Source organism: Chrysemys picta, chromosome 3 (assembly GCF_011386835.1).
Source record: "Chrysemys picta bellii isolate R12L10 chromosome 3, ASM1138683v2, whole genome shotgun sequence".
NCBI classification, from domain to species: domain Eukaryota; kingdom Metazoa; phylum Chordata; order Testudines; family Emydidae; genus Chrysemys; species Chrysemys picta.
In genome coordinates this window covers 155,853,680-155,880,759 of record NC_088793.1, presented here as the reverse complement: position 1 = coordinate 155,880,759, position 27,080 = coordinate 155,853,680, and the positions used below count along the sequence as shown (strand labels likewise).

General features: G+C 46.4%; 1 protein-coding gene across 1 annotated transcript in view; it reads left to right on the top strand.

Moving 5' to 3' along the window:
• Positions 1-11,355: 11,355 nt before the first annotated feature.
• Positions 11,356-27,080, top strand: part of GALNT14 (polypeptide N-acetylgalactosaminyltransferase 14) — a 192,735-nt gene continuing 177,010 nt past the window's right edge. The window contains exon 1 of the mRNA XM_008175015.4: positions 11,356-11,652. Coding sequence (XP_008173237.1) covers positions 11,527-11,652 — 126 coding nt within the window. The 5' untranslated portion in view covers positions 11,356-11,526. The remainder of the gene's footprint in view (positions 11,653-27,080) is intronic.

Below are 27,080 nucleotides of genomic sequence, written 5' to 3'. Positions count from 1 at the left end.
GAGAACTGGGCACAGCTGCCAGGGGCCATGGAGTGCAGCCTAATGACAACTGTGATGTCAGTGGTGACAGATTCACTACGATATTGGTAGGGAGCTGTCAGCAGGGTGCGCCCCGTGATAAACGGACCAAGATGTACTTGCGCCGTCTTGTAGGCATATTACCCTCTCACTGTTGCTCCACCAGTGCTGCTGGGTCCTTCCATTGGTCTGACCTGGAATTGAGACACCAGGCTTCTCAGAGGCCTGCTCCTGTGTGATGCTGAGCTCCCACACAGAAGTCTATGAAAGCAAAAGGTGATAGCACCAGGCACTGGGTGAGTAGCTTTGATATAAGCGGCTAATTCTGCTGCGCTAGTCTACAGGCAAATTGATAGCTGTAACTTGGCACATAAAGGAAAAAAGATGCCATTCACATTTTCCCCTGCTCAGCTGCTGGTGACTTCCTGGCTGCCTTGAGTGGCTTTAATTCTCTGGCTATTGCCCTGATTCACAGTCAAGTCTGCCAATAGCCCAACCCAGCACCTCCCTGAGCACTTGCCATCCTTGACCTTTGCAAAATGCTTTTCCTGTCCTTCTGGGCAAGAAATTGCACTGAGGCTCTGTGCTTTGCTTCACTTGACTATTGCTTAATGTAGAAAAAAGTATCTAGTTCAAAGAGGTTGGGCATCAGGACCTGGTTATTGGTTCCACCACATCTTGGGGCACTAAGGGAAAGAGACACAGTCATGAATTTAAACCCCACGTACGACTGACTTTAACGCAGTTAGATGCAGAGGCTGTTCCCCACTGGATGACTTCTTAAAACATCCCCCAGTTGTGCAGTGATCTTTAAAGTGAGTTTTTTTTCCCCTTAGTCTCCTCCCATTGCTCTAAAGCACTTGTGCAGCTCCATCAGTGCCAGCAAAGGTGGGAATGTGAGAGTAGACTGATCATTAGCATCCCTATCACTATGACACTGAGACCTGCTTGGAACAGGGTTAAATGACACTGGTAAAAATGCCTGTGTCTGGTCTACTTCATAGAATATCAGGGTTGGAAGGGACCTCAGGAGGTCATCTAGTCCAATCCCCTGCTCAAAGCAGGACCAATCCCCAGACAGATTTTTACCCCAGTTCCCTAAATGGCCCCCTCAAGGATTGAACTCACAACCCTGGGTTTAGCAGGCCAATGCTCAAACCACTGAGCTATCCCTCCCCCCCGCAGGAGGCTAATCAGTTACAGCAAAGGGGGGGGGCAGCTATGAGCCTGAACGGCACTTCATACACATCAGTAATTGGACTACCAATGCTAAAGATTGGAAAGCTTTAATATATCATCAAGGACTGGTTTGGTTTTTTTACCCCTCTCTGTCCATGCAAACAGGGTTTATAAAAGGCTCTCCAGACAACTTAAGTGCCACTAATACCTTTTATAAAGATCTTCCATGATGGAAGTTCTTGCATTTACCTTCTACAGTGGAGGAATTCCTACATTAAGTTCTTAATTAGTTCAGTGTGAATTAGAATGAAAGCAAGAGTCCAGCTTCCAGGCCTATTAGACAATTCTGTCAATTAACCCTTGATTGAGTCCTAATCCTCCTGACCCCATATGCGTGGAACAGCCCATGTTACTGTGGCAGTCTGAGGAGATCTTCAGTTAACCATCACTACTAAAGAAGCTCTCCTCTTTAATTTTTTTATGCATAGCATCTCCTCACAGCTTAAACTTTTTAATTAACTGGAGACGTCATCAATGAAAGTTTGCCAGAGAAGAATGTTTGTGATTTAATTAAAAAAGATCCTCAATAGTTGGGGTGGGGGGGAAATCTATTTGCAATTTATTCCTAATAGTGAAGAGAAGCCCATGAGAATTCCTCCATTTCCATCTTTGATGCATTTAATGCTAACATGATGTGCAGTATTGACACAACAGCTCTGGTGGAAAATAAAGCACTTTAAAGTATCACATTTGAATCTCCAATTCAGGCTGCAGCTGTGAAACAAGCTAGAATTCAGTTAGCCTGACAATGGAAAAGGTACTGAAAACTTTCTATACACTAATCAGTCTGCTAGCTCATAAACAGAAGCAATTGTTTTGTACGATTTCTCCTTGGGGATACCTATTTGGAGAATTCATTGCTCTACGTAGGAGCTACCTTCTGGAAGGACTAAACTAAACTGACTCATAGGAACAAAGAGAAATGCATTTTGTATTGCATTACAAAGACACTGCAAAGGGTGAAGCGTATCTTTCTGGCATGTATTTTTGGTCCAATCAGCAGAGTCCCTAGGCATCCACTCCAAGACTTCCTGAAATGAAGTCATGTTCTACGCAACACCTGCAGCAGAGCTAGTCAACTGTGCTGAAGATTTCAGTGCCTTCATCTGCAGCCCTTGATGCAGGAGTCTTTTAAGCTTCGATGTGGCTGTGGTTAGGAGCAGGCTTGAGATGTTTTTCGGTGTTTGTCTAAATCTATGGGATTTAGATAGACACATACCTTCCATGAAAAAGAAAAGTCTGTCTGTCTGTCTCTGTCTCAGATGACTTTGGAAATATCCACCATGATTTCTGCTTCACTCTATGGTGTGGTTGGTTTTTGCATGTGATGTGTCCCCTCAAAGGAGAGGCAACACAAAGAGCACTCTTTCATTGCACTGGGAGGAAGGCAGCGCTAGAGTACACTGGAATCTCTTGTCAGACTCCCACAGCTGGGAACTCTTCCTGAGGAATGACTGATCTCCCCAAAGGAATTAAAGGCAGCTAAACTTCAACAAAGAAATAGTGTCTTTTGTTTTTTAAATGGGGAATGTCCTTATGGATATCTGAGCACTCCTTTGTGGCAGCAGCATCTCTCTTAAGGTTGCCTAACACTGTCTCTCTTCCATTGCTTTTAATCCTAGCAAATCTTGAGCATTCAGTCTGAAATTTTCTATGAATGCTCTCTGAGGTTGAGATTTAAAAGAATATTTGAAGAGGCCTGAACCATTTATGATCAGGACAGAGGCTAGGAACAACCGGTAGTTCTTTTATTTATTTATTTATTTTAAATTTAACCTTTTTCTGAACTGGTCTGAAAACTACATTGAAACCAACCTGAAACTTGGCAGGGGGTATAGTTGTGGGCTCATAGAAGTATCTGTTACTGTCCACTTGAAAATCCAGATCTGGTCAAGTTACAAAATCTGAGGGGGGGGGGGGGGGAGAACCACTGGCTCCTCCAAATTTTGTGACCTTTCCAATTGCACTATCCCAAACACTCCAGAGTCTTTTGCATCATCCTGAAGCAGCCACAGACAAAACAGACCATTTGCTTGTGCACTGATTTAGGCAGGGCTCCTGTGGAAAGAATAGTATGTGATCCTGTAAGTAAAGATTGTATAATAAGGCATACGGACAAGGAGCCAAACTAAAGTTGTGAAAGTAACCTTTAATTCTGGCATTTGCTAACTTTGGATTTTGCAGTCTTTATAACATTATTTTAGCAGCTCTTTGTATGTGCTCTGTAGCGCCTTATCGTAAATGATCTTAAAATGTGTGTGTGTGTGTACAGGGATTGCTCAGCCACTTCTATGGTGGAACTCAGCCGTGGTTCAGCACTATTACATAGTAGTTTAGGGCAAGAAATAGACAGCAGTATCCAGTTATAGTTGAAAGGTGAATTTAGGTAGGTAAAATAAGAATGTTAGTGTCCTCTCCAAGTTTCATTTAAAATCCCCGCATCATACAGGAGGTAGTGACCAAAAGTAAGCCATGAGATATTGGTGTATCACTCAAGCCAACAAAACTAGGGCCTGTTAGTTCAAGCGGCCAACTCGAGTGCGATTGCCATACTAGATCATGGAGTGTGGGTGTCACTGGGTTTAGACATGTTAGTTTAATTGGCCTCACTCATTGTGAGCCCCTTGGACACTGTGTGGGCCAGATCCTCAGTGGGTGCAAACTAGTGTTGCTCTGACTCCAGTGGATCTTATGCCAGCCTACACTAGCTGAGAATCTGGCCCAATGATTGAAATCTGGGCACACATCCTCAGTCCAGCAAGCTTGCATATCAAACACGTTGCCTGGGTCTTGGGAGGGGGCTGCACTGATGGTTAAGCACATTTGTTGCAAGTTCAAAATGTCTCAACTGCTGTTTGTGTAAAAGATTTCATGGGCCTGGGCTAATTCCCCACTTACAATCACTTTCAAGCCCGTAAGCATTCTCAGTCAGCTAAGGTCTGGGATTCCCTCTCCAGGGCTGTAGGTGAGGGCACATTTGGGGGGCTTGCTAGTCTAGAGTATGATGTTGTGCGGATTATTTAATGTGATTCTTCTAGGAAAGCTACAGTGCAAGGGCATTTGGGTGGGAGAGGGAGCACAGAATCTACCTTTTTCTAAGGATAGGCTTGTTTTGGAGCTCTTCCAGGATTTCCTCTTTCCACAGGCCCTATAACTAATCCCTCCTCTGGTAAAGGAGGGCTGGATTCCTCTGAACTCGGAGCATGTGTCAGAACAGGCTGCTTAAAAGCAACTTGAGATGTGATCTGTCTCCCTCCTCCCATCTACCTCCCCCCCCCACACATAGCTACCGCCTCAGGTAGGTTGAGTGTGCAGTAGAACCAGTATGCCTCTGCTCAGGGGCTGAGAGGGAAATGGGTGAAGAGGGAAATATCTACTCACCTTTTTTCCCGCCCACCCCCTGGGCTCAGATCATCATGGTTCTGCTGCACTCTTATCAGGAGCTAGGGGATGAAGGAATACCATCTAATCCCCTTCCTTGGCTATGTCAGCAGGTTGGCACTTGGATAGGTATTCCCCGTCCATGTTGTCTTTGCTAGCTTGGTCTGTATTCATGTGGAAGGAGAAACTCTTCTGACAACCCTCAGCCCTGGCATAATCAGCAGAACTGCACCCCCTTAGGCCAGTGGTGACATCTGGCCCCTGTGTTCTCACTGATTCACTGTCAGATTCTTTTTAGACAGCAAGTTCCCAACATCCTAAGAATTGTGCTTCAGTCTTGCCCTGCTCAAACTGCAACAGGTAGAACAAGTGGCAATATTTAGCCAGAACTCTCCAGCAGGCCCACACATCTAGTGCTGTCTGGAGGATGGGCATTCCATTTCATGACCACTTTTCAGGGTTCAAACTTTATTTTCATTCCTCATTGGAGCAAACCCAAAGCCTGTTGAAGGCTTTGGAAAACAGCCATTGACGCAATTCTGTTTTGCGAATCAAGAAGCTCAGCCTTTTGATTTGGGGGGGAGAGGGGGTCTCTCTGGTCAAAAGTGAGCAGAGAGCCCTGGACCTCACAAACCTTTGGGAGGGAGGGGGGACAACTCTGTCAAAACCAATCTCTCCTTGAAATGTTTTGCTTTTGATGGCACAGCTTATTTTGTTGAAACTTAATTTTATCAAACATTCCAACCAGCTCTGCACAGTCAGACATTGAAATGCTTGGAAGCAATTATTCTTTTTTTCTCCACCCACTCCATGACATTCACAAAGCACCACTGGTAGCAACTTGAAGCCTGAGCTTTGAGACTCCTCCTCCCCATTTCCACCCAGAAAATCAGATCCTGGTTATACTCTCCTGATTTCCCCTGTTCCTGGAATTAACTAACAGAGTGACCCATTTCTAAGCTGACCACTTCCCACTCCTCAAACTTGCCTAAAGTTCCTTCTTTCCAGGCCCTTATGGTTGTCTTTGGCTCTAGGTTGATCTAAATACTGTACACCCACCTGTTGCTGTAACAGCTTTCTGAATGTGTGGCTTTTCTGCAGTCTCACTGCTACTACACCAGCAGAGGAGCAGCAGATTGGGAAAAGGGACATGTCCACTACTGTAGTAGCGCAGTAGAAGCGTGCTGGGCCCATAACCCAGAGGTCAATGGATTGAGACCATCCTCTGCTAGCTTGTCTTTGGGGGGAGGGATAGCTCAGTGGTTTGAGCATTAGCCTGCTAAACCCAGGGTTGTGAGTTCAATCCTTGAAGGGGCAAAATCAGTACTTGGCCCTCCTAGTGAAGGCAGGGGGCTGGACTTGATGACCTTTCAGGGTCCCTTCCACTTCCATGAGATAGGTATATCTCCATATATTAAGAACTGCTCTTGACAGTTAATCCAAAATATTCAACCTGTTTGAAACAGCCCCAAGGTTAAAATATTCAGAAGTAGGCAGGTGCCCTCTTATTGGAACACACCAAGCTTCACTGGACCCACTCTTTCCCATTGCTATTATCTACCTAGATACAAAGACCAAATTCTCCTAGTTGCTGCTACAACTCATTTGGCATCAATGCAGTTGCAGCAATGTATCTGAGGGGGAATTGGTTCTCTCGCTCTGTGTGTGTGTGTAAAATCAGCCTGGCTCTAAATATAACTTCCCAACTAATGAATGTATTTTCTCCTTCTCCTCCTCTGAACTGTTTTTTTGTAGCTTGCATGATCACTTGCTAAATATGTTACTGTGTGCCATTTGCCTCAGCCTACAGATGCAAGACCCTTGCATGGTCCATAGGTCCACCATTAGGGATTTCCTTGTACTTTGCAGAGTCACTGGCATCTGTGCAAAGCAGCTATAGAATGTAATCAGATTGGAATTCTGCAGTCTCAATAGTGGTGTTACATCCATCTTACACAGGTGTAAATGACCACATGAGGTGCAAGGCACTGGAGAATGGGCCCCAAGCTACTTATCCGACATCAGGGGTCTCAAACACACGGCCTGGGGGCCACATGCGGCCCGCGGGGTTATTTTCTGCGGCCCGCGAGCTCCTCGCGGCCCCCCCGCACTCCCCCAGCGTTTACCTACAGCGGCTCCGGCCCGACGCGCAGCAGGGGCAGGGCAGGCTCCCTGCCTGCCTGCTCTGTCCCTGCGCCGTTCCGGGAAGCGGATGGAACCTGGGGAAGGAGGGGCACAGGGGTGTGTGTGGCTGTTGCTTCAGGCACCGCCCCCAGCAGCTCCCATTGGCTGGGAACGGGGAACCGCAGTCAACGGGAGCTGCTGGGGGTGGTGCCTGAAGCAACAGCCACACACACACCTGCGCCTCTCTTTCCCCAGATTCCGTCGGCTTCCCGCAGCAGTGCGGGGGCAGGGCAGGCATGGAGCCTGCCCCGCCCCCAGTGCGTGTTGGGCCGGAGCCCACCGCCCAAACCCCTCCTGCAGCTGAACTCCCTGCCGCACCCAGCACACACCCCGACCCCCTGCTGCACCCTGCACCCCTCCTGCAACCCAACCCACTGCCCTGAGCTCCCTGCTGCACCCTGCACCTCTCCTGCACCCCAACCCCCTGCCCTGAGCCCCCTGCCGCACCCTGAGCCCCCGCCATACCCCACACCCCTCCTGCCCCCCTGGGGGCAGGGAGGGGGCGGAGTGGGGGTGGGGATTTCAGGGAAGGGGTTGGAATGGGGGCAGGGAAGGGGTGGGAAGAGGCGTGGCAGGGGCGGGGCCTCATGGAAGGGGTGGAGTGGGGGCGGGACTGAGGGCAGCAGGGCGGAGGTGTCAGTAAATGCGGCCCTCGGACCAATGTACTTGTCCTCATGTGGCCCTCGTGGTCATTTGAGTTTGAGACCCCGTCCTACATAAATCACTGGCTATTTATTGCATTAACTGGGCCCTGTCAATAACTCTTTCCCTCAGTAGAGGGAGTTGTTTCTCAACATAATGAGAGAGCATCATCTGATTGCATTTTTTGTCAGGATTGTCTTATTTATTACCTTTACCTGTCATCTAATTTGTACTGTATTTCCTTTGCCATTCTATATTGTTATAAACTTTTTATTGAAGTTTGTACTGTAAAAAGGACAAGATTTTAATCCACAAGTGAGTTGTCCTGCTTAAGTTCCTTCTGCATATTTTTTAACCTTTTGACCCACTGTGAAGTCTTCTAGAAAAATGTTGATGACCAGGTGGGAACAAAATTATTAACTTCAATTAAAAACTGCAATAGCTGTGTTGCATTGACAGCACCACAGGATCTATGCCCATACCAAAGTAAAAATGGTGGTTGGTATGGTAGTACTGTATCAGAGCTCCAATGTGCCAGACCCTGTACCTTGATCTAATAAAGAGATGGTCCCTGCCATAAAAGGCTTATAAACAAAATGTGTGACAGTCGCTGGATACATTGTGCTCCCCCATCTACTTCTTGTAAGTGAGAAGAATATGAATAGAATCATATATCTGTAGGCCTCAAGAAGTCAAAGTCCAGCACCCTCTGCTGAGGCAGGTCCAAGTAAACCTTGACCATCCCTGACAGGTGTCTGTCTAATCTGTTCTTAAAAAGCTTTAGTGATGCGGATTCCACAACCTCCCTTGGAAGCCTATTCCAGAGACTAACTACCCTTATAGTTAAACTTTTCCCTACTATCTCTCTGCAGATTAAGGTAAGATGTCTTACCCTCAGTGGACATGGAGAAGAATTGATCGCATCCTCTTTATAACAGCCCTTAATATATTTGAAGACTTTATCAGGTCCTTCCTCAGTCTTTGGTTCTCAAAACTAAACAGCTCGAGTCCTTTTTTTTAAACCTTTCCTCATCGGCCAGGTTTTCCAAACCTTTTTATCACCTTTGTTGATCTCCTCTGGACTCTTTCTCCAATTTATCTACATCTTGCCTAAATCGTGGCAAGCAGAATTGGGCACAGTGCTCCAGTTGAGGTATCACTAGTGCTGCCTGGAGCAGGACAATTATTTCCCATATTACACTCCTACTCATACACCCCAGAATATTAGCCTTTCTTGCAGCTGCATCAGAGTGACTCCTATTCAGTGTGTGATCCTCTCTAACCCCCAGAGGCTTTTTGGCAATACTACCACCTAGCCAGTTATTCCACATTTTGTATATGTGCATTTGATTTTTTTTCCTCCTTCCTACATGCAGTACTTTATCTTTACTGAATTTCATTTTTGTTGTTTTCAGATCAAGTCTCCAATTTGTCATCGTCATTTTGAACTCAAATCCAATCCTTCAAGATGCTGGCAACCCCTCTCCCCAATGGTGTTGTCTGCAACTTTTATAAGCATGTTCTCCACTCTATTGAATAGTACCTAACAGTGTAAGATGGGAACCTGAGAATACTCTGTTTTTGAAACTAGGGGGAAGTTTATAAGTAAACAGAATCGCCCCAACTGAAATCTTGCTAGAACATTGGACTCTTTAACCATGTTAACTGGCAGAAGAATATTAATTTATGTTTCACAAGGGGGAAAGAATCTCTGTATTGTCTCCTGGAAAAAAAATGGGCCTCTTCACCTGCTTACAGCCTGCTAGGAGAATGACTCAGTAAGAAGAGTGGTAGAATCACATTTACTAACCCCACTTCTTGCAGCACCTGTGTTTTCCTTTCCTAAGCTCAAGCTTGCTTAGCTGCAAAGACAGTCTTCTCTACATTAGCACCAACTGCTTCTGTCATTGTTAAAGACTTCTGCATATGGATATGGATTTCATCACTTTATCCTTCCACAAACCCCCTGGACAGAAAAGTCTCACAACCTTAAAACAAAGAAAAGATTAAATGTCTCTTTGTTGTTGTTAATGAATTTTTTATCTGGGCATCTTTCTAAGCACATCAGGCCTAAGAGGCATGGATTACATTAAGAGAAAGAGAGGAGTCAGTGAGCCTTGGAATAAATCAAAAGAGGACAAAGGATGGAGAATGGAAACAGTAAATTTAATAAGTGACACAAACAACTGCAGGAAATCATAAAAACAGGAGAAGTGGGAAAAATGCACAGGAGAGAGTGTTTGCAACATGTGCAGTGGACTGCCCAGCTTTCTGACAGCTTATCTCTGATTCCTTCCATATGTTGCTTTATGCATGGGTTCCTGTTTTTATAGGGTTTTGTTCTATAGCTTTTATACTAACACGAGTGCTTCACATCTGCTCTGATGTCTAATTTATTCCATCTTCTCTGGCAGGGGAAGGGTCGGCTTACTCACTTCTGGCCAAGGTTAGTAATGGAAAAATAGGAAGTTGGGGAAGGGGACTGAACCAGGTTCTGAAATGTGACTTTGTTGTGTTTACTATTGTCTTTCTAGTAGTGTGTGTGATCTCAACTGAGTTCCAATTCCAATATTCTATCTTAAGCCCTTACTCTGTAAATTGTTCACTGCAGGTAAACCCCTTTATCTCTACACAGAGCCCTATTGAAGTCATTGGGACTCTGGCTGAGTGCAGATATCCTATACCAGGGAACGACTTGCAGGAGCAGGGCCTTAGCCTTGGGCTTGTTCAGCCTGAAACATGCTCCATCCATGTGAAGTGACCTACCCCCACTGACCACAACCTACCCTGCTAGTGTCCTTCAACTGCTCACTTGCAGGTACCAGGGTCCAGGGCTGGTGGTTTAACAACAGCAGACCTGCCCTGCCCACTGCACTTATGCACCTGAGGTTGTTAATGAGAGCTCAGTAAAAGAACCTCTGGTTCCAGGTTGGTAACTTTTATGAAACATTCTGATTCTCACAAGCTGTTGACTTTAGTGCTGTAATCTTCAAGGAAACACGCCCCCCTCCCCACCATTGAAATACCCCCCCCCCCCCCGCTTTAAAAACCCTAAATCATCCTAGGCAGGAGGGTGGCCACAGGCTATCACCCATGAACGAGAAGGCTACCCGCACACAGACAACCTGATTCTCCTCTTATTCAGCACACCAGCGTCAGGCAGGCGGTAGCTCCACCGCCTTCCCTGGAGTTACCCGGGTGCAGGAAGCGGAGAATCGGGCGCACTGTAATGGGCAGAGTGGCCCTGATGGAGTGTAAATCTCCTGCCCCTGGAAGTAGCCCCCTTCCCATGGTGGGCTGCGAGCAGCGCCGTGCACAGCACTAGCCGGGCGGCCTGGCACGAGCCGGTCAGCTCAAGCTTGCAGCGAGAGGCTACCTGGCTGCAGGTTGCCCCTGCCCCGGAGACTTGAGCCAAACCTGGAGGCTTCCCGCTCAGCTCGGAAGTGCTGGAAAGTTGCAGGGCCCCCGCCCCACAGCCCGGTTCGCCAGCAGCTCCCGCGGCCGGTGGGCTCGGAGCTTTTCCTATCCCCGATCTCCCCGGACCCGCCCCGCTCCGCAGCGGAGCCTTGTCCCAGAGCCGAGCGCTCGCCCCGAGCCGCAGGGCCCGGCCCAGCGGCCGCAGAAGCCAGAGGGCTGAGCCGGTGTGATCCCGGCGGCGCTGGGGGAAGGAGCCGTGGCTGGCAGCGGCAGCGCCTCCCCCTGCTCCCGGGGGGCTGCCAGCCAGGGTGACACCGTCAGAGACACACCGACACCTTCCTGCCTCCCGGGGAGCCTGACACTGTCTGGCGCCGCAGCTCCCTGGGTGAGCCGCTGCCGCTTTGAGCCAGCCTCTCCCTCCCCGCTCCCCAGCCCTCTCCACCCCCGGTACCTCCTCCTCCCCCGCCCCGCGCAGCGCCCAGCCCGGGGCTCGCCGCTCTCTGTCTCCGCCCAGGCTCGGAGCAGCCCCCGCTCCAGCCATGCCCCGCGCAGGGGAAGCAGCCCGCTGGTAGTGCTCCCCCCGCCCGCCGCGAGGGTGCCAGCCCCTCTGCCCCGCGCCTCGCCGCCAGGCGGGACTTTTGAGCGATGAGACGGCCGAGTCGCCGGCTGGCTTTGTCTCTCTTGGGGATCCTGTGGATCGCTGCTCTCCTCTTCTTCTTGGGGGCGAGGAGGAGACTGGAGGTGGCAGGACCCGAAGGGCAAACGCCAAAGGTAACGAGCACCCGCTTCTCTTCGGGGACTGGTGGCTGGGGTCCAGCCCGGATCGGCGCGAGGGGGCTTTGCAAGAGCAGTGTGGTGTGCCCAGCTGTCCCGCGGGCTAGAGCCCCAGCAAGTGGCCGCGGGGAAATGCCCCGAGCACACGTGCAGCTTTGGGAACAGTCACATGTGGGAGAACCGCTTGGTTCGGTGCCCTTCCTGCCCCTGTGCTCATGCTGTACGCCAGGCTTGGGGAACTGGGTGCCAACTTCTTTGCAACAGTTTCACAGTCAAGTCCTTTAGGCTCTTACTTCCCTTAGAGAAGGCAACCAAACCAGGGCGTGATGCACTGAGAGCACCATCACCAGTGGCTTACATTTGTCCATTAAGCCCCTGCCACCATCTCTTCCTGCTCCCCCAAGGGGTTTGAATGTGTGTAGGGCTGGAGGAACGAACAGGATTGTACGGCAGCCTAGCGATAGCCCAAAGGCAAGCAGCGTTTGCTGTGATGGGACTGGAGATTAGCTCGCTGGTTTCCTTGCAATCTGCGGGACTTTTGCCCGTGTAAAACCTGCAGGATATGACCCGACCTGAGCATTCGGTCATTTGTGAACGCTGAGATAAGGACCCCCTAAGACATGTTTGGGAGCGGGGTGGGCGCCAGAAAGCCCCTCCCAGATTGCTCCCTCTCCAGAGGTTTTGCAGTTGTATAAAGTACATACAGCAAGTATTTTCTCGTCTTCGCTATTTGCTTAATTCCTTTCTCCGAGTCAGATTAGTGGCGCCTATTGCTGCCTCTGAGAGTTTTTAATCTGTGTATTGTCTGCTCAGGATGGACCCGATTCTCCTCTTGCTTACCCCAGGTAGCTTTATATCAGTGTAACTTCATTGCTCTCGATGAAATTACTCCTGATTTATACCAATGTGTGTGAGTCAGATCAGAATCCTGCCCCACATTCATAGAATCATAGACTTTAAGGTCAGAAGGGACCATTATGATCGTCTAGTCTGACCTCCTGTACAACGCAGGCCACAGAATCTCTCCCACCCACTCATGTATCAAACCCCTAACCTATGTCTGAACTACTGAAGTCCTCAAATCCTGGTTTAAAGACTTCAAGGTGCCGAGAATCCTCCAGCAAGTGACCCTTGCCCCACCCTACAGAGGAAGTTAAAAAAAAAAAAAAAAAAAACACCAGGGCCTCTGCCAATCTGCCCTGGAGGAAAATTCCTTCCCGACCCCAAATATGGCGATCAGCTAAACCCTGAGCATGTGGGCAAGACTCACCAGCCAGACACCTAGGAAAGAATTCTCTGTAGTAACTCAGATCCCACCCCATCTAACATCCCATCACAGGCTATTGGGCATATTTACCCCTAATAGTCAACGACCAATTAATTGCCAAAATTAGGCTATCCCATCATACCATCCCCTCCATAAATTTATCAAGCTTAGTCTTGAAGCCAGATATGTCTTTTGCCCCCACTGCTCCCCTTGGAAGGCTGTTCCAGAACTTCACTCCTCTGATGGTTAGAAACCTTCATCTAATTTCAAGTCTAAACTTTCTGATGGCCAGTTTATATACATTTGTTCTTGTGTCCACATTGGTACTGAGCTTAAATAATTCCTCTCCCTCCCTGGTATTTATCCCTCTGATATTATGGAGAGCAATCACATCTCCCCTTAGCCTTCTTTTGGTTAAGCTAAACAAGCCAAGCTCTTTGAGTCTCCTTTCATAAGACAGGTTTTCCATTCCTCGGATCATTTTAGTAGCCCTTCTCTGTACCTGTTCCAGTTTGAATTCATCCTTCTTAAACATGGGAGACCAGAACTGCACACAGTATTCCAGATGAGGTCTCCCCAGTGCCTTGTATAACGATACTAACACCTCCTTATCGCTACTGGAAATACCTCGCCTGATGCATCCCAAGACCAGATTAGGTTTTTTCATGGCCATATCACATTTGCAGCTCATAGTCATCCTGTGATCAACCAATACTCCGAGGTCCTTCTCCTCCTCTGTTACTTCCAACTGATGCGTCCTCAGTTTATAACAAAAATTCTTGTTATTAATCCCTAAATGCATGACCTTGCACTTTTCACTATTAAATTTCATCCTGTTACTATTACTCCAGTTTACAAAGTCATCCAGATCTTCCTGTATCATATCCCAGTCCTTCTCTGTATTGGCAATACCTCCCAGCTTTGTGTCATTAGCACATTCCCACTTTTTGTGCCAAGGTCAGTAATAAAAAGATTAAATAAGATTGGTCCCAAAACCGATCCCTGAGGAACTCCACTAGTAACCTCCCTCCAGCCTGACAGTTCACCTTTCAGTATGACCCGTTGTAGTCTCCCCTTTAACCAGTTCCTTATCCACCTTTCAATTTTCATATTGATCCCTATCTTTTCCAATTTAGCTAATAATTCCCCATGTGGAACCGTATCAAATGCCTTACTGAAATCGAGGTAAATTAGATCAACTGCATTCTTGCTTCAATTCCTGTTATTGGTTGGATGCCTTCTCTGAAGTTCATGCCACCTTGTCAGTGTCTGAAACCACTGTACTCAGCCTTGTAGCCCTTAGCTGTTCTGTTGGCCTTGGGAATTAAAGTATTCTCTCAGAATGCCAGCCTATGTTTCTATGATCTTTTTGACTAACCAAGATTCTCAAGTCCATGTATAATTTTTTCTGTCTGCTGTGTCATCTTCCTTCCTATGCTACTTGTTTTTATATGCTGACTGTAACTGCGCTCGGTGTTCCAAATATGACCTCACCAGGCCTTACCACGGCTAGATAGTTTTATCATGCTCTAGTTTTCTGCTTATACGATCTGTGCCAAAAGTTTTAATGTCTCTATCCACTCCCTTTCCCCTATATCCGTCTCAAGTTTAATATTTGCCTGTTAGAGGTATATAGACTTTTCTTGTTATTTGGTTTGCTGTGAGCACACTACCTTGTACTCTAAATTTAAAATAGTAATTGAATTGAATGCTCTGGATAGCTCTGTGCTTGGTGTATAACTAAATTGGTAAGAAAATGATGCACTCAGCATAGTAATGAATACAACTTTGCACACTTGTAATGGTCGTCATCACTAATGACTGGAGCTCCGAGCTAAAAGCATGAGTCTCTCTAGTGTGAAATGAGCTAAGGCCCCAATTCAGCAAAGCATTTCAGCATGTGCTTAAATCCACCCCTATTCAGCAAAGCCCACTGGGACTTAGCACATACGTAACTTCGGGCATGTGTTTATGTGGGGTACAGATGGGCTGCTGAATCCGGGCCAAGTCCCCTAGCAGGGTATTATAGCAGACCTGTGTCTTCTGTGGATCAGGCACAAAGGGGGACATGTAGCACACAAGGAGAGCTGTTTACACTGTCAGTTTTCATCTGTGGATTTCTAAGCACTTGATAAACAATAAGTAAATGATGCTCACAACCCTCCTCTGAGGTAGGCATGACTATACCCATTTTAAAGATAGAGAAGTACACAGAGAGAATTTAAAGGACTTGTCCATCATGGTGAGTCCGTGGCAGAGCCGCAGATGCCATCAACTGGTTTAAATCACTACACTTATGTAGTTAAACAAAAAAGTCGGGGTCCTAATATGAATATAAATATTTCAATGAAATTGGTTTTCGTCTCAGTGAAAGCTAGGGTGACCAGATAGCAGGGGTGAAAAATCGGGACAGGGGGTGGGGGGTAATAGGAGCCTATATAAGAAAAAGCCCCAAATATCGGGACTGTCCCTATAAAATCAGGACATCTGGTCACCCCCGTGAAAGCAGTTTCCGGTTGGACTTGAGCATTCCCTTGCAGTGTCTGAGCCCAAAGAACAGCACTGTACAGTGCATGAGACTGCAACCTGCAACTTACTTTAAACAGAAACTGAAACTGACCAGTTTAGTTTCACAGTCCAAACTGCATGAAATGCAAAAAATACACAAGCTGCATAAACCAGGAACTTTTTCAAAATTCTTTCCATTTTAATAACCTATGGTGGTACTAACATTGGTAAAGAACTGACAGTTTGAAATACATGGGACCAGATTCTGATTTTAATTATACCACTGTACATCTAGAATGACTTGGTCGAAATCCAAAGCCAATAACGTTAACGGGGATCTTAAAGGGCTTTAGATCAGGCCTTCACTCCAGATTTACACCAGTGTAACTGAGATTGGCATCTGGCCCATGATTTTTATATGAGCTGTGTCTGTGTAAGCTATTCCTCACAAATGACCATGTATATGCCAACTCTGGAACTTTAAATCCAAATCACTGTTTGAAAAATTCTTAAATTGGTAAAAATACATTGGTTTTCATGTGGCAAAAGTCACTGGTTTTTCATGCTTTTTTTCAAACAAAAATGACTGAATGGATTTTTTCAGGCTTTCCATAATCTCACCTATCTAGGATGAGAGAATGAGCTTGTGCAATTTCAGGCCCAAAGATCATTTTTGTGGGGGAAGGTAATAAGTCACTGGAAACAGAGGTTTAGAATGAAAGTGCTCTCTTAACCATAACTATCCCTTTGGGTAAATAGGCTTGTATTGAAAATGCACTCTTCAAAACTGCAAAATAAAAACTCACTTGTCAGCCATGATGTACTGTATTCTCCTTCAAATGAACCTTTTTACCTAACAACAGTTGCAATAGAATTGATTCTTCATTTTACAGCCCACTTTGAATATCCACAGAACACATACAGATGTAGTTCTCCCCTGCTCTTTGGACGGCTAACCTTGTTACTGGCCTGATCCTGTTCCTATTGAAGTCAAGGGTAATTTCCTCATGACTACAGGATCAGGCCCTAAATTTCTAAGTTACACCTGCCAAGTTGCCATAACTCCAGAAATCTGACAGCTGAAATTGCCTCTCCTTCATTTCCTCTGAATTTTCCATCAAAACAGTTGCATCCCCCTGAGATTCATAGAGTACAGATTCATTTTTTAGTGCATTACATTTTTGGCTTTGGAAACTACTTTTGAGTAATATGAAATATGAGCTAGTTGTGAGAAAAGGAACATGATGTCACTTCATTTAACCCCTCTTAAGGGATCCAAATCTGGTTTCATATATATGCATCAAAGCCAGTGAAGCAGCAATAAAGGGAGAACAGGTGATTGGGCATAGGACAGTACAATCCTCTGGCCATGAGGTTATGTACTTTGGATTCTGGCTAGCTGCTAACCCAGTAGCAAGCAATACTTTTGAAATATGCAGATAGTTCCTCCTTACCCTCTCCAACTTCCTAGAAGGAGCTCATATTGTAATGGCAGAAACATCATTTGTAAAATAATGGGATAAACTGGATGTGCCACTCCTAATGGAGAAATGAGGTGTTTCCATTCATCAACCTCCATGGCAAAGCATTCCTGATCTACACTGGTGAGAAGAGCATCCTAAGGAATCTAACCGAGTCTCTTACGTGGGAGTCCAGGACATTATCACCGTGGCTAGGCTTTCCCTATGCTGATATTCTATTGGCAGAATGGATAGGAGCATGCTTGTTTTATTTTACCTGGTTTCATCGCCTCTTTCTTCTTACTTTTATCTCCCTACACCACACTCTGAGGCTCCATCTACGCTGCAGCTGGGGCCAGACTTCCCAGTATGGGTAAACAGACACGTGCTAGCTCCGATTGAGCTAGTGCGCTAAAAATAGCAGCGTAGCTGGCGAAGCACGGGCCGCAGCTCGGGCTAGTCACCTGAGTACAAACCCGTGGAGTCCCTATGTATGTACTTGGGTGGCTAGTCTGAGGCACCGCCTTTGCTACCCCTGGCTACAGTGCGTATTTTTAGGGCACTAGCTCAAGCAGACCTAGCGTATCTGTCTAGCCATACTGGGAAGCATGGTTCAAGCTGCAGTGTAAACTTAACTATTACCTTATTGATCCTCTCTCTGCTTCTTTCCTAGCCTTGCCCATTTTTCTTCTAGTCACTTTCTTCATTCCTTCCTAATTCAGAGCGTCACTGGCTAATGGCTGCATCAAGCCAGCCCTTTATCACATTCAGGAGCTGCCATGGAACATTTCCTCCATCCAAGGAAGGCCAGCCGTGCTTTACTCAAGCAGGGGACTTCTTGCTGAGGCCTTTATTTTAAGCAATAACCTCATAGTAACAATGAGGCACGGAATTAAAAATGTGTCCCACTCAAAGTTATAAGCGGAGTCTCGCCTAGCTGGTTATTGAATGAAGTCCCGAGTCCATCCAGGCTGTTATTACTGTTGCCACTTGCATTTGCAAAGGACAGTTTGAATCTTATTTGCCTGGCTAAGGAAAACGTTCTTGTGCTTCTCTTCTGTTCTTTTTGGAGTCCCATCAAGTTGTGAAGGAAGGTGGGTGCGCCGAGCGCCGCTGGAATGGTGTGACTGTCTTCTAGTATCTGCTGTCTAGCAGGCACCTAATCAGGTGAGCCAGTTAGCCAGCAAGGGATTAGTAAAATTAATCCTGTCTGCTGGATGGTTTACGAGGGAGCAACTGTACAGCAGTTCTGTGTTTCTGATCAGCTGAGGTTCAGTGATTATATTCTGTACTTACAGAGCCTTTCATTTCAGGATCTCCAAGCACTTCACAAGCATTAATCAGTGCCAGTCAATGCCCCCTACCCCTTCTGTTTTCCAGAGGAGCAAACTGAGGCCTTCAAAGGCGCTAAGCATGTCCAGCACCCATTGACTCAAGGGAGAGAGAGTGGCTCAGCACCTTGGAAAATCAGGTCATCCATGACTTGCCTAAAATCGCCTAGTGTGTCAGTGTCAGAGCTTGGAGCAGAATCCAGGAATTCTGAGTCCCTGCCCCTGTTCTAACCACTAGACAGCACTGCCTCCCTGTGTTTTATACAGGAGTTTTGTCTTTCTCTCATTTAAAAAAAAACACATAGAAATTAATAACTTAATTATATTAAGAAATAATGAGAGGAATTGAAATGCTGGATTAATTACAAGTAAATTCCCAGATTGGTTTGTGAGGAATACGTGCAGTGGGCTCTGCTTAGTGGCACTGAGCTGGCAAAACCAATTCCCAGTGCTTGTGCTGATGCTGGCAGTGGTCAGGTTTCCAGCTTGGTTGGCCTCTCACTTTCTGGGGCAGGCAAGGCTTGGGAGGGCTTTAAAAGGGAAAGAAGCCCCCTGTTACTCCTGCTGGTGTATGGATGAAGCATAGCTGATGGATTCTGGAGGAGATCAGGACCTTTATGAGTGGGGCTGAACCGTGAAGGAAGGAGACATCTGGGCATTCCAGAAGACTCTCCAACTATCAAAAATAACAAGGCCTTGTTAATGTTATGGTAAGAAACATGGAATTAAAAACCTCCTGGAGAAACAAATGTTATTTTCAAGTTTCCAAGGAGGAGTTACAAACACTGGAGAGTATAGAAAAATAAACCACAAAATATGTGACATGACATGTCCTGTTACTATTATTGTAGATATAGTTTGTTCAACAAAAGGGAATGGTTAATGTTAAAATGCAGTGTGTGTGGGGAGCTGATCCTGTGAAGTGATCAGAGCATCCTATAAGCTGTGGAGGATCCACAATTCCTTCTGGAAGCAACTGGGGCGGGGGAGGGTGCTGTGCACCCCCCCCACACACTTCTACAAAGGTTCCAGCACCCTTGCTCTGCACCCTGCAAGGTTGGGCCCATAGTCAGAAAGGCGGTTGCCAGTTCTGCATTTGGGATCTGAATAGCACATTGCATTCTTTCTGCATCAGCACCAGCTGGAAAGATTCTGCATCCAGAGTTCAGCTGATAATCTTTCTTCCTTTAATTTCTCCAGGTTTTACAGCACCAGTCTCCTGGAGGTGTTTAACATAGATTAAAACAACAATGTACACTGCCAAAATTAAGATCTTAACACATTAATTAACTGAACTGCCTATTCCAACATGAACACTAGCCTGCCAATTTAACATAATAGAGGGCTTGATCCTGTGCCTGTTGAAGCCAGTGGGGGATTTGGCACTGACTTTGATGATCACAGGATGGGACCTATAATGACACTTGTCAATGAATGCGCTCCCTGAAATGTCCAGGAGTAAAGGCAGGACTAGCTAGAACACTAACAAACTGGTGATGCGTGAGCCAGAATCAAATCTAGTTTGCGCTCCCATACCTGTATTTCAGCTGCATGTCTAACAGTGATAAAAAACAACACACTCATTTTTGTGTTCGTGTGACTTAGGCAGAGCCAAGGAGCAGACCTGCTGAATAAGAAGGAGCTGTTTTCTCAGTCATTTTCCTAACTGTAGCTAGGCTTTGAAAATAGTTTTCCTCCACAGTATCCACCCGGGTTGCTAACAATTGTGTCTTTGTTGAACATTGAGCAGGACACAAAGTTCCATCAGAATTTAGCAATCCAAGTGGTCAGGCAAAACTCAGGTGACTATAAGAATAATAAAACTGTCATGGACAAATGGTGTCAGGCTTATATTATCTGTATTGTTTAATTAATCTATTGACTGCACATGAGCGGTCTCTCTGAGATATCTGAAAAACAATAGTCAGTAAATGAAAACCTTGTTAATTTTCCACTGGTAATTACAATGAATGAATTTACCCCCATTCCATTCCAGCTTCATGGGGCAGCTGTGAGTGATAGGGGCATAAATATTGATTGAACAAGGCCTGTTTGCTTTATGAAGTGATGAGCATCAGGGCATCCAGGAACCTTCCATTGCTTTGTACTTGCAAAACAAGAAAAATTTTAAAAAGGTAAAAAATTGCTGGCTGTTTACTCAGAAGAAGCCCAATAAATCTTGGATGCGGTTAAAACCTTTTGTTTGACATTTTAGAGGAAGGAGAAGAAAATTTTCTTCCTTCTCTGAGAGAATGCACAAAGATTTTGAGAAGTCCCAACACTGCCAAGAAAATTCAAAGCCATTCACTCTTGGACTGAGATTGGAAGGCCACTGAATCTCAAACACAGACCTACAGAGCTGCTAATGAACACCTCCAGGTGGCCACCCAGCAATGGCTGTAATTATGGTAATTTGTGTCTCACTACCCATTAGCTTCTGTGGACACAGACCATGGGAAGTCCCACCTCAAGGGGTCTGACAGGCAGAAGCCTCATGGCTCCTGATTGGCTCCCTGCCCTATACAAACCTAAGGGTCGTTCCAAGAAGGTTCCAGGCAACAGTGTGAATCTGCTGTAACTACCATGACCGTTCTTGATCCTGAACTCCTGGCTTTGACCTCAGCTCAGTTTGGACCTTGTCTCCAGCCCCGGAACCTGAAATCTGACTCATACTCTGATCCTTGCTATTGACCCTGGCTTGGAACTTGACTGCAAGCTTCCCTGCTACTCTCAGCCTTAGGTTTGACCCTGCTCTGACTTTTGGTCCTGACTGCCCTTGTCAGGACCCTGGTAGAGATACTCTGAAGATATGGTTCTGATCATTGGGAAGAAGGCAGTTGAACTATTTAAAAGAACTTCTATATATTCAGTGGCAGGAGGGTTAGATTTATGTCACTTCCTCCCGTGTTTCTTTTTATCTTTATTCCTTCGGGGCTATGCAGTTGTCTGCTCTTCTGGGTTAATCCTGTCAGAATTCCTAATCTAAGTAGCTCTGAACTAGAGCAGTATGTGGATGGGAGACCTTCCTGAAACACCTGGATCGGCAGTGGCCAGTCTGAGGGCCAAATGTTCTTTCAGAAAGGTCAGGTGGTTACAATCAGCACTGTGGGGCAGTGTCTGGCCTGTTCTGCTCTCTTTGTGCTACGCAGCCAGAATGCTGATATTTCAGGGGTTGCTGTAACCTGTGCCAGCTGGCAACAGTCCATTAGGGGTCATATGCCAACCGGGGATAGTCCTAATGCAACATGCTCCTGCCTCTCTACCTTTGCACGAGGGGCTGTGGAGAGAGAGAGAGGTGTAGGTGCTGGCTCTGTGCCTGCTAAGGACTCCCCAATGCTGTGAGAAACACTGGGAGTGGAGTTGCAGATGGTTTCTGCTCCCTTTCATCTGTCTGGTGTTGGTTCTCAGCTTCTTCTTTTCTAGGGTAACCCGAGTGGCTGTGTTGAGGAGAGGACCTTTGTCAGGCATTCCCCTAAGCTCTAGCAGAACTAGGAGAGCTCCTAGTCTCATCTTCTTGGGACTTCCATATTCCAGCGGCTGATAGCGCAGCAAGAGCTACTCTTCTCCTTCCCCAGCCATGCAGAAGGGGGCCAGCAGGGGGGCTGGTGAGCAGCTGCAGCTGGTGCTGGAAGCACTCCTGGCTTGGCTCCTACTAGAGCAGCAGAGGAAGCTCTCGGAGGTAGTTAGGGAGGCAGGGCCCTCTACTTCCTCCTCAGAGGGATGCAGACATGTCAGCTAAAAAATCACAGGGTGAAGCTCAGCGAACACACATTTGGTTCATAATCAAATATAGATTTTCTTCTTAACACAGTTGGCCCTGGACGTCCCTGATTTAGAGCCATGAGGGATGCAGTGAGCACCACTGACCTAGATGCTGCAGGAAGTGCTGGTGGCAGTTTAGTAGGAGGCATTGTCCTCTTTGATTCAGTGCTGAGCCTTGTATCTGACCCGAGTACTGGGGGTGCTGTCCTGCAAAATCTCCTGGCATCTTTGCAACCCTGGTATCCTGGTAAAATTCCGAGAACTGCATCCCGCCTACCTAAACTTCCCCCCTCAAGTTCCAGGTGGAAATAGTACTCTCCATTTCTTGGCCTACACTATTGCACGGCAATGCTGTGTGCAGCTAAACAGCTGCTCTGTTCCATCTCGGAGGTGGCAGGAGAAGTGACTGTTCGTTTTATTCCAAAGACCTTAGGGCCAGTTTTTCAAGTGCTCAGCACGTGCAACTGGGGCTCAGCTCTCACTTAGGCCCCAAATCTGTCTAAAGTGCTTGCTGCTCAGCAGCTCCCATTGTGACCCTGATGACCAGATTGCCCTAAGAGCTCTGAAGAACCCAGCCTGCAGAGTGAGCTCTTCTGAAAATCTGTCCCCAAATTGCTTTCAGCTTATAAACTCTTTGGGACACAACTGTATCTATCTGCATGTCTGGAGGGTGCCTACATATATAATGTATATGTTGTAATTTGGTGCAGTGGCTTCATGCCTTTCATAAGCATCATCTCTGTGGGAAGATCTTCACACTAGTTTCCATATCAAAGAGTGAGGGTGATCACCATCAACTGAAGTCCCTGTTTTCCTCCCCTACCACAGTAGTTTGTCACAGGAATAAGATCTTTTTGCAGAAAATATAAGGTACAGTCTATTGAACCATTAAAAAAAATTCTCAGTGCTTTATAGTGATATTTACAGGCCAATACCCGGGTAAATATGCATGTATAAGGCACAGGTATGTATACAAATTTTAGGTCTAATACCTGGAGCAGTGTTGTTCTGCATAACACCACCATACAGTGAAGTATATACAATGTATTTGGTACGTCATTGTTCTATCCTGATAAGCTGAGTAGATTTTTTTATACAAAGGTGTACTTGGTGCAGCGTTGTTGTTCTTTGGGAAGGACGCACGTTGTTTACTCAGGATATAAATAAGGGAATGACAACTTTCCAGATATAGGACAGCTGTTTGGAAGGAGCTGCCTGTGCAGCTTTCGTGACCAAAGAACCACAAAGCTTGGCAGAAGGCACTGGCTGTAATGAGTGTTGGATTTCAGCTCCGGAGCGAAGAGCCCTGCTTTCCTCTAGCACCAAGACCTGTGAGCAGCCCCATTACAGTCAGCCCTTTAGTCATTCAGGGGCTGAGCCTGGCCCACTGAGATCAATGGGAGTTTTGAAGTGACTTCAGCGGCAGCAGGATCTGCCCCTAGAAGTGGTGCTACCTCTCAGCTCAATGTCGTAATCCCCGTGGCGGGTGCGGTATTTTGCACACGACTGAACAAGCTCTTTTAAAAACACAGTCCCTGTGAGCACGCATGTTGCTTTATATGCAAGCTCTGCAGATGGTATTAGGGTTGGCAGCGCACACGCCCCTGGAGGATGCCAATTTGGTACTTTTTCTTAGCTCGAGTCTCTGTGCGGATGGAAAAGAAAACATGGGAGAAATAATAAAAAATGCACAGGCAACGTGCTGCAGCTGTGCAAGAGAAATGTAGTTAGAGCCATTCCCCTTCCACGAGGACAGCCCAGCATTTGGTGCAATAAAACCAATCACTGGGATGTATCTGCGGAGAAGGCAAAACTGGGATCTGCTAAAGAGAGACGCTTTGCATGAAAGGGTAATTACGTGTCGGATAACAACAAAGGGTGCAGTGGATTGACTATTAAATGGAATAGTACAAGCACAAAATATCTACCACTAACTGTGTGCCTCTTGAAGGCTTCCTCCTGTTTAAAGAAGGGGAAGGGGTGAAAACCAGATGACAGCCTGGTAGATTTGTCATCACCCCACTTTCCCATGCAATGAAAAGAGCCATTCCCCCCTCCCCTCACAATAAAGTGCTCACATTTTGCCAGCAACACTTAGCACATTTGCTTACTAAGCTGCAATTAAATTGATTTTTCTCTCCCTCTTCCTCTTCTTGGTTCCAAAGCCGCTGCGGGAGTCAATGTAACAGGAAGATCAGCTGGGAAAGAGACCCTGGGCCAGATCCTCAGCTGGTATAAATTGGCCTTGTTCCATTGCCTTTAGTGGAGCTGTGCTGAATTCCATCGGTTGTGAATCTGTCCCCTCATTAATTTATAAAGGGATTTATAAGGTCTCTTCTGAACAGCATCGTCAAAGTGCATGTGCGGTGATGCCACTAAACTGCCTTTGCTATGGGAGATGAATGGGATGTAGCTGAGAATGTTTTACATCTGACTTCTGTCCAATTCCATTGGTTAAGAATGGAGACGGCAGCCGTCTCCCTCCCAATGGGGCTCGTGTGATTGCTGATTGCCTGTCTGTTTACATGTATTTTGCTGTGTTCCAGACACTTATCATTAGATTCCAAGCACATGCACAAGTCAGTATTTAAAAAACGTCTCTCAGAGCAATCCAAAGCGGAATCAGTGACCTTCCTGCAGTACCCGCCTGCTCGCCTGTTTAGCTCCGCCCCTCGGGCTGGGCCTGATCCTGTCAGCCCTGCTCATGTGAGTAATTCTTACTCACGGGAGTACTCCTGTTGACTTCTATAGGACTGTGCATGTGTGTAAAGCCTACTCACCTGAGCAAAGTTTGCAGTGCAGGGTCCCTTAAGCCTGGATCAAGGGATCTTACAATGTGCCCTGAAAGCCAGCTCGAGCGCTGTTTGGTTGGGTGGCAGTTGAGAGCTCTCCATTGAGTCTCCTACCTTGCTTGAGCATCCAGGCTCATAATGCCTGCTGGGTTAAAGCTCAAGAAGAAAAGCAGGTCTCTAAGATATGCATGTCCCAAACTCTGATATAGGGTTTCCTAGGTCACACATACCATCTTGAGTTGCACCCAGTAACTAACTAGAAGCCAGTGGAGCCACTTCAGCCCAGGTGTAAGGTGCTCCTTGCAGAACTGTGGCCAAGTAACCAGGCAATCTCATTCTATATTGCTGTTTCCAAGTGGCGTGAGAATGCAGCCCTAGACAGAGTGTGGTACAGTGAACCAGTCTAGAGGAAACCAATGCACAAATCACTCTGCTGAGGTCTCCCATCTGAGAAAATGGATTCCATTCTCCTTGCTATAAGCAGATGATGGTTGGGAATTACTCTTGGTCACTGCTGTGATCTGAATAGCCAGAAGCAACCAAGGATCAGACATGACCCCAAGCTGTGAATGTAAGTCACAAGAGGTGGGCGAGTCCCTTCAAGGTGGGGTGCAGCACAGATACTACCTCCATCATTGTTAGCTGTTGAGGAACACTTTAGGTCCCAGCTCTTCATAATCTATTTCTCCCTTTCTTCTGGCCTTTCCAAACCAGGCTACTTAGTTTGACTTTTTTCATGGCTTGTCTAATGAGTTCCCACATGGGTCATCAGTAGGACTTGAAACCAGGACCTTCAACACCAAAGCACAGATCTCTATCACTTAAATGAAAGGAATTACTCTATTAGCTAGTAGCAATTGTGGGCTATTATCCACTACTAGGTCAGCCACTAGGAGGGGATGCACACTCTGCCAGCAGTACACTTGCAGCTGTAGCATATTATTCTGAAACAATAAGTGAAGCTGACCAATCTAGTGGAAGGCAGAATGTAAACAAAGGATAACTTATTTCAGGACAAATAATCTATGGTGTTGGCATTAACAACATATACAGTAGGTTTTCTGATTCTTGGATCAAGCTGTGATCTGGGTGGCATATCTCACACAAGGTCTCTTAATCATCTAATATTTCTGTGAACTGTTGTCCACGAGGCTGCTTAAAATGTTGAAATTCCAATTGGCATCATAAGTTCCAGAGTCAATATGCCACTGAGCTGATGGACTGTTTGCTCTTCCCAGAATGGCTGTTTCAGGGTATGTCTTCACAGCAATGGGGAGGTATGCTAGCAGCATGTAGACAGACCTGAGAGAGCTTTGCTCTAGCTAAGGTGGCTAGCTACTGTTAGTCAAACGAGTACAAGCTGCCTGGGCCACTGGGTCTGTACTCTGGCAGCTCGCATGCGGCTGCACTGCCATTGTAATTTGAGCTAGCTAGATCAAGGCTGGTTTGGGTATGTCTACACATGCTGCAATCACACCTCCTGATTGTAATGTAGACAGACCCTAAGACTGTCTGTCTCCAGACTAATGAAGATAGGCCTGCACTGGGTCTGTATCTGGACTCATTAGACAAGAGGAGATGTACCTCCATGTCAGCTGCTCAGCTGTGGGTAACAGACTATGGCAGTGGGGCTGCTACTTTCTTAAGGCAGCTTATTCAATTGAAGGCAATAAAAGACTGTGCCACTAATGGCCCAGTGTATACGTGTGGCTCCTGGAGCTTCGTTTGTCTGGGTATCCAGGCTCCAGAATGGCTCCACCGAGCTCTTTTCTTTGTTTTCATATGGTATGTGCTGAGCGTATGCGCTGGGAGCAGGGATCGATCATGGTTAACATTTGCATTCAGAAAATGAGCGGTGATGACATCTTCATCAGGCATCCACTGGTTTATTTATCAAGGCGCTATTTGTAATACTAATCATTTGCCTTTCATCCAAATATATCAAAGCTCCTTATAAGCCTTAATTAACCCTTACAGTACCCTCAAGAGGAAGGTAAATACAGTGTTCTGTGCTTTTCACTGTTAACTTTTAGTTCAGAAATTAATGGGTTGACTTGCCTCAGAGTACATGAATATGATCTAAGTTGGGGCAATATGGGTGCTGGATCTGAGCCCGGTGCTGGATCTGAGCCCGGTGCTGAAAGAATTGGGCCCCTCAAAGTCTGAGTTACTGTGTTGTAAGCAAAAATGATCTTTGGAACAGCAAAAATTGGTGACACATTAGCTGTCATAATGTGTTAGTCTGCAGCTGTCTCTAAGAAGACAGAGGTAGTTGTATAGGGCAGCAGCTTGGAGGATACTTCAA